General features: G+C 45.6%; 1 protein-coding gene across 2 annotated transcripts; it reads right to left on the bottom strand.

Annotated features, from left to right (window-relative positions):
• Positions 1-977: 977 nt before the first annotated feature.
• On the bottom strand, positions 978-10,589 carry LOC119952429 (zinc finger protein 229-like). Of its 2 annotated transcripts, none has more exons than XM_038776172.1 (3): positions 10,519-10,589; positions 7,458-9,020; positions 978-3,298 (listed from the first exon to the last, which is right to left on the bottom strand). In XM_038776172.1, the coding sequence occupies exons 2-3, from the start codon at positions 8,909-8,911 to the stop codon at positions 3,214-3,216; spliced, it is 1,539 nt and encodes a 512-aa protein (XP_038632100.1). In that variant the 5' UTR covers positions 8,912-9,020; positions 10,519-10,589; the 3' UTR covers positions 978-3,213. The 2 variants fall into 2 exon arrangements, with proteins under 2 accessions (XP_038632100.1, XP_038632101.1); XM_038776173.1 differs by lacking the exon at positions 10,519-10,589 and adding an exon at positions 10,263-10,512.
• Between the last annotated feature and the right edge of the window lie 3,541 nt (positions 10,590-14,130).

Below are 14,130 nucleotides of genomic sequence, written 5' to 3'. Positions count from 1 at the left end.
CGATCGAAACTCTTCCCACGCACAGAGCAGATGAACAGTCACTATTACACTTCCACCGCACGACAGGAACATCACACTTATGTCAAAGTACTTTGAGAGAATGACAAACTGTGTGGTCATGTTAAACTTCAAGATTTTTTTTCTCATAAATAGAATTGGGTTGGGACATTTTGGAATTCTGTGGAGACATTGATCGAACAATGGAATCGTAAAATTACATATCATTCTGTGGCAATTTGACCCATCGCGTCTGTGCCAGCTTTTATCAAAGAGATGCCCAGTTAGGACAAATTTCCTTCTGTTTGTAAACAATCCTGAGTTTTCTCCCTTTCAAGCTACTGTCCAATTCCATTTTGAAAATTCGGAGTTAAGAAAATCAATATTGGAAGAAGTGCAGGAGCTTCTGCAGTGTCCATGCTCAGTGTGTGAAAATGAAAAGTTTTCCTGACCCAATTACATCAAGAGTTGAACTTGAGATTTAAAAGTGAAAAAAAGGGTGGCACAGTGGTTAGTACTGCTGCCTCATGGCGCCGGGGTCACAGGTTCAATCCCGGCTCTGGGTCATTGTCTGTGTGGAGTTTGCGCATTCTCCCAGTGTCTGCGTGGGTCTCGCCCCCATAACCCAAAGATGTGCAGGATAGGTGGATTGGCCATGCTAAATTGCCTCTTAATTGGAAAAAATGAAATGGGTACTCTAAATTTTTTTTTTAAAGAAATGAAAAGAAAATAATGCAATTGATTTAATGTGGAATATTTAAAAGATGTTTATTCTGATCAAGAATGTCCTTATTTTTCCCAGCCGACATATACAATCTAATTCCCCTCGCTGTACAACCTGTTACAGAGACTGTTCTCTGACATGGTCCCCACTTTAGGCCAAGTTAGTTGATTTATAGGGTACAGGTTGTTGACCGTATATCCACAATTGTAAATCAATTAAAATTCAACAAGACGGAACAAAGAATGAAGACTTTAGATGGTAAATTCAAAATATTTATTTAACGATTGAAGGCAGAAAGATAACAAGTCACAAAGATCAAAAGCAAAGTGTCAATTAACAGTAATTAGCAATAATTAACAGTAAGAGGAGAAAGCTTAACTTCAACAACTTAACAGAATTCTCACAACTCCCTTGGTGCATCAGACTGAAATGATGAACTGATATTCCCAAAACGGGAATAACGATAAGAAAAATGACTTCATGAAACTTTTACTTTATATTTAAAAGATGTTATAAGTCTTCCTTAGCCAGGTTGTGGAAATAGTACATTGTTCTATAATTTGTCAAGAATGAGATAATAGTTAAACCCATTGGTTTAACCTTAAAACAATGCTGTCTCTTAAACTGTATCGCTTTTCTTGAGTTAGCCTCAGTGTTAAACAATAATTGGTTAACATAACTCTCTGCTGATTTATAATTGGTTGCGGACACCTGCTAGGATCTCCTGATGTCTTAATACAGAGATTAACTAAAAGATCAGACAGCTCAAATAAAGGTTTATTCATTACCCAACTGAATGTTATCTGTCAAGGCCATAAAGGTTTCTACAGCTTTACCATGTCTTTCCAGACTGACTGGAAAGACACCATTTCACAGTTCCCATGACTTATGACTAGTGCACTTAATTTTAAAACATTACAGGTTTTGTATTACAAGTTACATTCCTGTCATCATTGGGAGATATTACGAACTTGGGTCGAGAAATGGGATCCAAGATGGAGCAGGCAATCTAGGGGTTAAACAGACTGAGGGGAAAGATTACTAGCAGCAGATTCGGAGGAATACAGCAGAGTAACCATGTCCCATTCAGAATTTCCTTAGTAGTGGGAATGCACAGGATGCCCCGGTTCAGCCAGGATGATCCACTAAAGATCCATTGTCATTTGAGGCATCCTTGTTTGACCAGCCATTAGTCTATCACAGAGTCTGCTGACCTATTTGTCCCATCAATGGAATGTTAGCTGCACACGAATGGCATAGTTCTGTTCTTTTGTAGAAGCGGGCGTGGGAAATCAGACAGCCAAGATAACAATAGATTCAAGTCTGGCCAACTCACAAAATAATCTTTATTTGAGGGGCTGGGCGGACCTTAGAGAGAGAAAGAAAGAATGCTGAAATCGACCAGAGAGATCATGAAAGTTGTCACTGAGGCAATCTTTGGAAAATGGTTCAGAATAAATGTCCCTAACAGAAGAAAAATTACTTTGTAAATGCAAATATTGCCTTGGCCTGTCGGTGTAAGCGGCATAAGAGCAACATGATTATATAAAGTGATGTGTAATGGGAACTTGTGTTATGAGTAAGAAACTACATGTAATCAGTTAGTGTTAAAGCTGAAGTAAAAGTTTAAATATTGTTTTCTTTTGTTTTAACAAAAGTTTGTTTATAAAAGAACCAAGCCCTATTTCTTATATTATCACTCCTGGAAGAAATTGATCTTTCCACACATTAAAACGGAAAAATGTTTGTGGGATCTGGTCCAATCTCTTAGCCACTGTTGAGATCTGACCAAGCATCCGTAACAATTACCAACTTTAGTAATACATCTATCGATTAAAAGCTTATTATTTAATTCTCTCACAATAAAGGCTCTTTTTTGACGAATCTGGCTGGTTTCCGATAACTCGGTAATTAGATTAGTTTTTAAAATGTCTTATAGGTCAGTTCAAAATGGTTTGTGACCATGTAAATTTACTGTCCTAAGTAACATCAAGCTGTAAAATGGTTGTCATATTAAAATTGGTGATTTGAAACATACCAACATTCAGTAACTTGTAGACTCGCTGATGTTTCAGCAGATGTGATGAATCAGTGAGTTGCTTCTCACACATTATAGGTGAACAGTCTCTTCCCAGTAGGGTGAACGAATCAGCAAATCCCTTTATGTACACAAGGAGAACGGTCTCTCCCCAACGTGAACCCGTGGGTTTGTCAGCAGCGTGGATAACTGAGCGAATCCATTCCCACACTCGGAGTGGTGAACAGCCACTGCCCAGTATGACTGCACCGATACATTTCCAATGGGGATGGGTAATCAAATCCTTTCCCGCAGTCCCTATATTTTCAGTTCCCCTCGCAGTGCGACAGTGTTTGCATTTCGACCAGCCAGATGATTGGCTGAAGCCTCATCCACACACAGAGCACATGTACGGTTTCTCTCCACTGTGAAAGGGAATTTTCCCTTCCATGTTCAAAATCAAATGATATTCAGGTTACAATAAATTGAGAAACTTCAGCAGATCCTGAGGTGATGTTAGGTCTGAGTTTCCCGACTGCAAATCCTCCCCTTCTGATTCCCTGTGAAATTGATTTAAAATATTAAGAGAGTGAGAGAGATCCCATAAAAACACAAAGGCAGGTTGTGAGATTGAGCTGATAATGTATGGGATCTGCACTTGAGAAAAAGTGACCATGAAAGCTGCTGGATTGTTGTAAAAACCCAACTGGGTCACTAATGTCCTTCAGGGAACCTGCCAATTGGTTACATTTCCATTCAGCCCATCAAACCTGTTCCACCAATTAATACAATCATGGCTAATCGGACACTTCAATGCCTTTTGCACTGACTGCCCCATAACCCTTTACGTTATGTTAATCAGAAATCTAACAATCTCTGCTTTAAACATACACAATGACTGCGCTTCCATAGCCCTCTGGGATAGAAAATTCCAAAGATTCAGAACCCACTTAGTAAAGACATTTCTCCTCATCTCGTATTAAGTGGCTTCTCCCTTATTCCCCCTGGTTTTGGTCACTCTAACAACTGGAAAAATCTGACCTGCATCGACCCTGTCTATCCCTTCAAGTATTTTGTAGGTTTCAATGAGATTACCTCGCATTCTTTGGAACTCGAGAGAACTCAGGCCCAGTTTGCCCAATCTCTCTTTATAAGTCAATCCCTCGACCCCCAGAACAGGTCTGGTGAATGTTTATTGCACTCTCTTCATGGCATTAATATCCTTTCTGAGGTAAGGGGACCAGAACTGTACACAGTACTCCAGATTCGGTCTAACCAAGCTCCTATACAATTGAAGCAAGACCTCACTACTCCGATACTCAAATCCTCTTGCGATAAAGGCAAACATTTCATTAGCCTTCCCAATATCTTGTTCTACATGCATGCTAACCTTCAGTGACTTCTGGACAAGGACACCCAGGTCCCTTTTGACATCAGCACTTTCTAATTTCTTACCATTTAGGAAATACTCTGCATATCTGTTGCTACTACCAAAATGGATTACCTCACATATTTCCACATTATATTCCATCTGCCATATTCTTGCCCACTCACTGAGTCTGTCCAAATCCTCCTGTAGCTGCTTTAAAACTTCCTCAGAACACACATTTCTGCCTAGCTTTGTACCATATGCAAACTTGGAGCCCAAGTACTGCGAGACTGCACTAGTCACAACCTGCCAATGTGAAAATTACCCGTTTATTTCTACTCTCAGTTTTCTGCCTGTCAGCCTATCCTCAATCCATGACAATATATTTATAAATTTTCATTAATTTACTGGATGTGGGCCAGCATTTTTGACATCATTCACATTCAACACATACTTGATGCTTTGTTTTGTTTCTCGCCATATTACTACTTCCTGTTACCAACATTATTTCCTTCCAATTTGGGCCACCCTTCAGGTTCCCACCCCCCCCTGACAAGCTAGTTTAAAACAACCCCCCCTACAAACTTCCAAGACGATTTGGAACATAGAGCATACAGTGCAGAAAGAGGCATTCGGCCCATCGAGTCTGCACCAAACCACTTAAGCCCTCACTTCAACCCCATCCCCTTAACCCAATAACCCCTCCTAACGTTTTTGGACACTAAGGGCAATTTATCATGGCCAATCCACCGAACCTGCACGTCTTTGGACTGTGGCAGGAAACTGGAGCACCTGCAGGAAACCCACGCAGACACGGGGAGAACGTGCAGACTCCGCACAGACAGTGACCCAGCAGGGAATCGAACCTGGGACCCTGGCGCTGTGAAGCCACAGGGCTAACCACTATGCTACCGTGCTGCCCTAAAACATAGGGGGGTATTCATGAATGTGAACTTCGAAGAAAACAGAAACTCCTAATATTTAAATTCATACATATGTAGGGCTCCGCTCATGGATAATTGACGCTATAGAGAGAGAGATGGGAGAGGCAAGGATGAAGCAAAGATCTACAACTGACCAGAAAATTGATTACATCTCCCAAACCCTCAACCTCCAATGCCTAGAAGGACCAGACTAGCAGGTATATGTGAACACCATCACTTCCAAGTTCCCCTCTAAAACACAAACTGTCCTGACTTATACGACGTCCAGTACTGGATGAACAGAAATATCCTCCATTTAAATATTGTCTTCAGTTCCCGCTACAAACTCCACTCCCTAACCATCAATACCATCCATCTCTCTTACAGCTTTGAGGCTGAACCCACCTGTTCGCAATCCTGGTGTCATATTTCAGCCCAAACTGAGCTTCTGACTACATACTGTATCACTAAGGCCGCCTATTTCCACCTCAGTAACTTTGTTTAAATTCACTCCTGCCTCAGCTCATCTGCTGCTGAAACTCATCCATTCTTTTGTTTATCTGAACTGAACTATTCCCAGCCACCCACAGAAAGATGGGGGTCATTGTAAACTCGAAAACAAAGCTGACTGATTTGTTTTTTACCCAAAACTTCAGCACGTAAAAGTTCACTGGAGATTATCATCAGCAGAAACAGACTCCAAACAACATGGTTCAGCCCGAGATGTGAATACATAGAAAATAGATGCAGGAGTAGGCTATTCGGCCCTTTGAGCCTGCACCAGCATTCATTATGATCATGGCTGATCATGCAAATTCAGTATCCCACTCCCACTTTCTCTCCATATCCCTTGATCCCTTTAGCCGCAAGGGCCACATTCAGCTCCCTCTTGAATATATCCACAAACTGGCCCCAACAGCTTTCTGTGGTACAGAATTGCACTAGTTCACAACTCTCTGAGAGGAGAGGCTCTTCCTCATCTCAGTCCTGAATGGCTTACCCCTTATTCTTAGGCTGTGACCCCTAGTTCTGGGCATCTCCAACATCGGGAACATTCTTCCCGCATCTAGCCTGTCCAGTCCAATCAGGATTTTATATGTTTCTGTGAAATCCCCTCATTCTTCTAAACTCCAATGAGTCGAAGCCCAGTCGATCCAGTCTTTCTTCATATGTCAGTCCTGCTATCCCAGGAATTAGTCTGGTGAACCTTCGCTGGACACCCTCAATAGCAAGAATGACCTTCCTCAAATTAGGAGACCAAAACTGCACACAATATTCAAGTTAGCCTCACCAAGGTTCTGTATAACTGCAGCAAGACATCCCTACTCCTATACTCAAATCCTCTCGCTGTGAAGGCCAGCATGCCATTAGCTTTCCTCACCGCCTGCTGTACCTGCATGCCAACCTTTAGTGGCTGTTCCACCATGACACCCAGGTCTCGTTGCACTTCCCTTTTTCCTAAACTGCCACCATTCAGATAATAATCTGCCTTCCTGTTTTTGCCACCAAAGTGGATAACCTCACTTTTACCCACATTACATTGCATTTGCCAAGTATTTGCCCACCCAGCCAGTCTGTTCAAGTCACCCTGCAGTCTATTTACATCCTCCTCACAGCACAGTCACCCAGCTCAGTGCCGACTGCAAATTCGGAGAAATTGCATGCAATTCCTTCGTCCAAATCATTAATGTATAGTCTGAACAGCTGAGGTCCCAGCACTGAACCCTGCGGTACCCCACTAGTCACTGCCTGTCACTTTCAAAAGGACTCATTTATTCCCACTCTCTGCTTCCTGTCTGCCAACCAGTTCTTTATCCACGTCAATACATTACCTCCAATACCATGAGTTTTAATTTTGCTCACTAATCTCTTGTTTGGGACCTTCTCAAAAGCCTTTTTAAAGTCCAGATACACAACATCCACTAGTTCACCACTCTACTGGTCACATCCTCAAAAAACTCCAGAAGATTTGTCAAGCATGAATTCCCTTCAGTGAATCCATGGTGACTTGAACCGATCCTGTCCCCACTTTCCAAATGCTCAGGTATTTCATCCTTAATAACTGACTTCAGCATTTTCCCCACCACCAATGTCAGGCTAACTGGTCTATAATTCCCCGTTTTCTCTCTCCCTTCTTTTTTTAAAAATGGGGTTACATTAGCTACCCTCCAATCCATTGGAACTCTTCCAGGATCTATTGAATGCAGGAAAATGATCACCAATGTGTTCACTATTTCTAGTGCCACTTCCTTAAGTACTCTGGGATGCAGAGCATCATGCCCTGGGGACATACCAGGTTTTAATCCCATCAATTTCCCTAATATAATTTCTTGACTAATCAGGATTTCCTTCAGTTCCTCCTTCATGCTAGACCCTCTGTCCCCTAGTATTTCCAGAGTAACATCGGAATCCAATCACTGTACTTACTTGTGAACTTGCTGGTGTGTCCGCTGGCTGGATGAGGTACTGTATCCCATCCCAAATTTGGGGAAGTTGAACGGTCTCTCCCCAGTGTGAACTCGCTGGTGTACTGTGAGATGAGATGAATACTTGAATCCAGTCCCACACTGAGAGCACCGGTACGGCCTCTCATCAGTGTGAACACGTTGGTGGTACATCAGTTCACTGGAACTTTTATAGCCCTTCCCGCAGTCTGGGCATTTAAAAGGTCTCTCCCCAGTGTGAATTCGCTGGTGTATCAGCAGGGCGGAGGAGGCAGTGAATCCCTTCCCACACTCGGAGCACGTGAATGGCCTCTCCCCAGTGTGAATTCGCTGGTGTTTCACCAGGGTGGAAGACTGAGTGAATCCCTTCCCACACTGGGGGCAGGTGAATGGTTTCTCCCCAGTCTGAACGCGCTGGTGTCTCAGCAGGTCAGATGATCGAGTTAATCCTTTCCCGCACTTGGAGCTTATGTATGGTTTCTCCCCACTGTGACTTCGCTGGTGTGTAGTGAGTTGTGATGAACGCTTGAACCCAGTCCCACATTGAGAACACTTGAACGGTCTCTCATCACTGTGAACACGTTGATGGGACAGGAGTTCACTGGAGCTTTTATAGCACTTCCCGCAGTCTGGACAGTTAAAAGGTCTCTCTCCGGTGTGCACTCGCTGGTGTCTCAGCAGGTCAGATGATCGAGTGAATCCCTTCCCACACTCGGAGCAAGTGTACGGTTTCTCCCCAGTGTGAACTCGCTGATGTGCAGTGAGCTGATATGAGCGCCTGAATCCAGTCCCACAGTGAGAGCACCTGAAAGGTCTCTCGTCAGTGTGAACACGTTGATGGAACAGAAGTTCTCGGGAACTTTTATAGCACTTTCCGCAGTCCGGGCATTTAAAAGGTCTCTGGAAAGTGTGAATTCGCTGGTGGGCCAGCCGGGCAGACGACTGACTGAATCCCTTTCCGCATTTGGAGCAGGTGAATGGCCTCTCCCCGCTGTGAGTGCGTTGGTGTATCACCAGGGTGGATAACACAGCGAATCCCTTCCCACATGTGGAGCAGGTGAACGGTCTCTCCCCTGTGTGAATTCGCTCATGCATCAAGCGGTTCGACAAACGAGTGAATCCTTTTCCACACTCGGAGCAGGTGTACGGCCACTCCCCAGTGTGAATTCGCTGGTGTGTCAGCAGGGTAGATGACTGAGTGAATCCCTTCCCACACACAGAGCAGGTGAATGGACGCTCTCCAGTGTGACACCGCCGGTGAATTTCCAGCAATGATGGGGATTTCCATCCTTTCCCACAATCCTCACATTTCCATGGTTTCTCCCCATTTTGGCTACATTTATGTTCTGCCAGGCCAGATGATTGACTGAATCCTCGTCCACACACAGAACAGGTGTACGGCTTCTCCCCACTGTGAACGGTGCTTTCTCCGTCCATGTTCAAAATCTGATGATATTCAGGTTACGATAAAATGTGTGATTCTGTCAGATCCTTATCTGGTGATTAGTTTCTGTTTCCCCAATGCAAATCCTCCTCTTTCAGTACTCTTTTAAAACAGAAAAAAGGAGTGAGACAGAATCCACAAAACACAAAGGCAGGTTGTAAAACCGAGCTATATGAATCTGGTCATTTGTGGGGTCAGCACAAGGAAAAGTGACCATGACCTTCTGGATTGTTGTTAAACTTGTTGGCTTTCTCATGCCGATCAGGGAAGTGAACCAGCCATCTGGCCTGGGCCTACACAAGACTACAGCCTCTATGGGAAGAGAGCGCGAGGCATAGAGTCTGGGTTGGAGGGGGGAAAGAAGTGTGGGTGAGGGAGAGAGCGAGAGAATGAGAGTGAGAGAGAGGGAGAGTGAGAGAGAGGGAGAGAGCGAGAGAGAGAAGCCACACTGTCCTGACTTGTCTGACATCCAGTACTGGATAAATAAATTTCTTCCATTTAAATACAGGGAAGACCAAAGCCATCTTCTTTAGTCACTGCAACAAACTCCACCCCTTAGGCTCTGACTCCATCCCACTCCCTGACAACTCTCTGAGGATGTTCACAAATGTGGTGTCGTATTTTACCCCATGTTGAACTTCCGGGCATGTTTATGCCACTTGAAGTGGCGCACAAGGAGTGAGAGAAACCCTGTGAGAGACACAGTCGGAGTGAATATATTTGGGAATTTGGATAAAAATGGGGGTACGGTACATTGGGGAAGAGGTGTTCTTTTGCTTTCCATAACTTTTTAATTGATCATAAAGTGGTCTGTGTGGGTTTCCTCCGGGTGCTCCGGTTTCCTCCCACAGTCCAAAGATGTGCAGGTTTGATGGATTGGCCATGCTAAATTGCCCCTTAGTGGCCAAAAGGTTCAGGGATTACAGGGACAGGGTGGAGGCGTGGGCTTAAATAGTGTGCTCTCTCCAAGGGCCAGTGAAGACTCAATGAGTCAAATGGTCTTCTTCTGCACTCGGGATTCTATGATAAATATTGGCCATGCAGTAGATAGTGAGGAGGACAGCTCCAGAATATCAGAAAATAAGTGGCAAATGGAATTCAATCCAGAAAAGTGTCAGGTAATGCATTTGGAGAGTGCAAATAAAGCAAGAGAATACTCAATAACCAGCAATATACTGAGGGAATTTGAGGAAACTTGAAGTGCATGTTACAGGTCTACATCTGAAGTGCTGTGACCTGACTTGACGCTGGAAAAACAGATTTAAATGATCAACTAGCCACTTATTTCTCTTGTTTGGCCAGTGCAGACATGATGGGGTGAATGGCCTCTTTCTGCACCATCACCTTTCTATGATCCTACAAGGAAGGATATTCCAGGTGGTGTGTGTCCCGAACCAGGATGGCCGCCGTCCATGCGCCCCAATGCATATTTTCTGCTGAAAACATGGCGGTTATGAACTCGGGTCTGATCCTCGGAACAAGTCCAATACAAACGGGAGATGTTCTGTTTCAGGATTTGCAGTTTACACATGTTTATAAATCCTCAACACCCACTAGCCGAATCCAACACTCTCTCCGTTCCGGCATTTTAGCCACTTACCGTTAACGTATCACATCAACATCTACCGGTCGCCATTAATCATACTGCGCATGCTCCACTCCCAACCTGCCCCCCCAATCACTTTGATTGGTTGGAGGACCAGCAGCCCCTCTCCGTCCCCCAGTCCCGCCCCTTTCCTCCTATTGGTCCGGAGCTGCCGTCAATCAGGCGGATATTGTGACGGTTTCAAATGGTGAGAGCCACAGACTCAGCCTGACTTCCTCATTATTGGCAGCGTTTTCCATTTAGAAAAGTATAATGATAGTATAATAAAAGTATAAAAACCTTTATTGGTGTAATAAGCCGGCTTACATTAATACGGCAATGAAGCTACTGCGAAAATCCCTTGGTCGTCACAGTCCAGTGCGGTACACAGAGGGAAAATTCAGAATGTCAAAATCACCTAACAAGCACATCTTTCAGGACTTGTGGGAGAAAACCAGAGCACCCGGAGGAAACCCCTGCAGGCACAGGGAGAGCGTGCAGACTCCGCACAGACAGTGACCCAAGCCCGGAATTGAACCTGGGACCCTGGTACAGAACAGTACAGAACAGTACAGCACAGAACAGGCCCTTCGGCCCTCAATGTTGTGCCGAGCCATGATCACCCTACTCAAACCCACGTATCCACATTATACCCGTAACCCAACAACCCCCCCCCTTAACCTTACTTTTATTAGGACACTACGGGCAATTTAGCATGGCCAATCCACCTAACCCGCACATCTTTGGACTGTGGGAGGAAACCGGAGCACCCGGAGGAAACCCACGCACACAGGGGGAGGACGTGCAGACTCCACACAGACAGTGACCCAGCCGGGAATCGAACCTGGGACCCTGGAGCTGTGAAGCATTTATGCTAACCACCATGCTACCCTGCTGCCGTCCAAAGACGTGCAGGTTAGGTTGATTGGGCAGGCTAAATTGCCCTTAGTGTTCAAAAAAGATTAGATGGGGTTATTGGGTTATGGGGATCAGGTGGAAACGAGGGCTTAAGTGGTTCGGGGCAGACCCGATGGGCCGAATGGCCTCCTGCACTGTATGTTCTATGTGAATGAGTATCCGGGTGCGAGGGAACACTGAGCGAGAGGGCACACCGACGCAAAGGACTGTTTTATCATCAAGTGAAGGGCATGCCGAGTGCGAGCACCAACATCATGCCGAGTGCAAGGGCATAGCAAGTGCGAGGGCTCTGTTTACTGTACTTGTTTACTCTGCAATTGTTTTTTTCATGCAACTACGATGTGTTTTCTGTTGATACAGATATTTTGCAGTGTATCGGTGCCTGTGTTTATAGTATGGTGCTGTTTGTGTGCTATAAATGGGTTCATGGCCCTTGTGATATGAGGACAGTTCATGGACCAGGTTTGGTCTGCCTCCTTGTAAATGTGAATCACTGTATTTTGCCTGTTTACTGTTTCACTTGTGGTTTTATACTTTTTTTCTTGAATACAATGGAACTGTTAATAAATTAAGATGTACTCAGCCGACTTGCTGATTATTGGCAGCATTTTCTCTTTGGGTGTTCGAGCTTGGGACATCAATTCCTTATCCTGTTTGGACTGTTTTCCAGAGGTTGGGCTTGATGCAAGGTTCTGCTGCTCTTCTGGCTTTCTGCACCCTGCTCCAGTTGGTGTTTTTCTGTGTTTACTGCTTACCTGCCTGGTTGACTGTGTGGAGAAGTGAGGGAAGAAGGAAGGAAAGGCGGAGGGACTGAAGGGAGTTGAGCAGGCATTCCTGCCTTGCCCTGTTTGACAAGGTGGGTCACAATAATTTATTCGGAACTCTGCGGGCATTTGGGTTCGGGACGCATTTTGTACCCTGCCATGAAGTGTCTCACTAAAGTCAATGAGTCCCTGATAGTGATCCTTCACTTTGGGCGAGGGGTGCATCATGGCTGCCCTTTGTCCAGCCAGCTTTATTTACTTTGCATGGAGCCTTTCCTGCATCTCCTGCAGATTGTCGGGGCTGACCTGCGGAGGATGCGGGTGTGATGAGATGTGTACTCAGCCGCATTCTCTGCCAGGATCAACTTGGCCAAGTGTTCTAGACTCCTAGTCTGTCCATGGCAGATTGACCCCACCCAAAGTAGCTCAGGCCATTCAGCTAGAACAGGACCAACATCCTCTACTTGGGATTCCATCCGGTTGTACAGTGGGTAGCACTGTTGCTTCACAGCTTCAGGGTCCCAGGTTCGATACCCGGCTGAGTCACGGTCTGTGGCGAGTCTGCACATTCTCCTTGTGTCTGTGGGTTTACGCCGGGTGCTCAGGTTTTCTCCCACAAGTCCCGAAAGATGTGCTGTTAGGTAATTTGGACAGTCTGAAATCTCCCTCTGTGTACCCGAACAGGCACCAGGATATGACGACTAGGGACAATTCACAGTAACTTCATTGCAGTGTTAATGCAAGCCTACTTGTGACAATAAAGATTATTATTATTACCTTTAATAATTACCTTTAACAGCTGAGGAATCCTGGCCAGCTCACTGGAAGGGGCTGGAGGCCAAGGTCACCGCTTGCCTGGGGCACTAGGCAGGACTGCTTCGAGTGCTGTTCCTACAAGGTTGAGTTTGCGTCATAAATTAGCTGATCACCTCCATATTGTGGCGTCAGCTTGTCACTTTGACTCCTGCCCCTGACTTTGTCACAAGGGTCCAGAGAATGTTTATACAGTTATTCTACGACAAGGGACTGCACTGGGTCATGGTGGTTTTGAGTCCTCTGCTTTGGGAGGGCGATCAGGCTCTGGTGTGCTTCTGCACCCAGGTGGCAAACTTCCACCTAAAGACACTGCAGCAATACCTTTACATCGAGCACCCTCCACAATGGTGTGCCCTTGTGATGTATTTCATCCGCCAGGTGGACGGCCTGCATTACGATGTGCAGCTCCTGTTTGACAACCTGAAGGGTCTTCATAACTAACACCCTGCAGGTGCTGCCATCTTTTACCAGGACCTACTAAAAGTCTGGAGCAAGGTCGCCTCACACTGCAACTCCACCCCACCACCAATCAGGAGTAGTGGCTATCGTAAGGGAGCCACTCCTCAGAAATCCACACCTCCAACCCTACCCTTTCAAATGGCTGCCATGGTGACAAGGATCGGAGATGCGCTGAGTGGCGGAGGAGTGGGCTGGATGAAAGTTGTCTCAACCCACCAGGGTGGGCGTCTGGTCACAGGCAATGCCGTTTGACACCTCAAAATGGTCGTGCTCAGACCCAATGCCACACACACAGGTGTGTGGTGAACTCCCGTTCTGAGCGGATCCCTGCTCAGACAGAACTCCATATTGGCCCCAAGCCCTGGAAAATCCCTCAGGAGCTGACGTGCCACAATCCCAGCCGCCTCGCGGAGATGTCCGCCGTGCCTTTTCACACGAGGGGTTTCCTGTATGGGCTGCTGTTGCAACCCCTTCAATTCCTTGCCCTCACTCATCACCCAGACATGCCTGGTTCACCTTGTTGCCATCCAGCAGTGGAGGTCCCTCAATGGAGGTGTCCATGCCCTCAAACTTCAAGACCTGGGGTGGAGAGTAATGCACGCAATGTGATGCAGTGATTGCACTGGTTCACCCACTCTCAAGAACCCAGCCATTTTTGAGGTCTTGTGGA

Source organism: Scyliorhinus canicula, chromosome 17 (genome assembly GCF_902713615.1).
Source record: "Scyliorhinus canicula chromosome 17, sScyCan1.1, whole genome shotgun sequence".
Lineage (NCBI taxonomy): Eukaryota > Metazoa > Chordata > Chondrichthyes > Carcharhiniformes > Scyliorhinidae > Scyliorhinus > Scyliorhinus canicula.
Note: the sequence above shows the minus strand (reverse complement) of the source record. Positions and strands in the feature narration are given on the sequence as shown.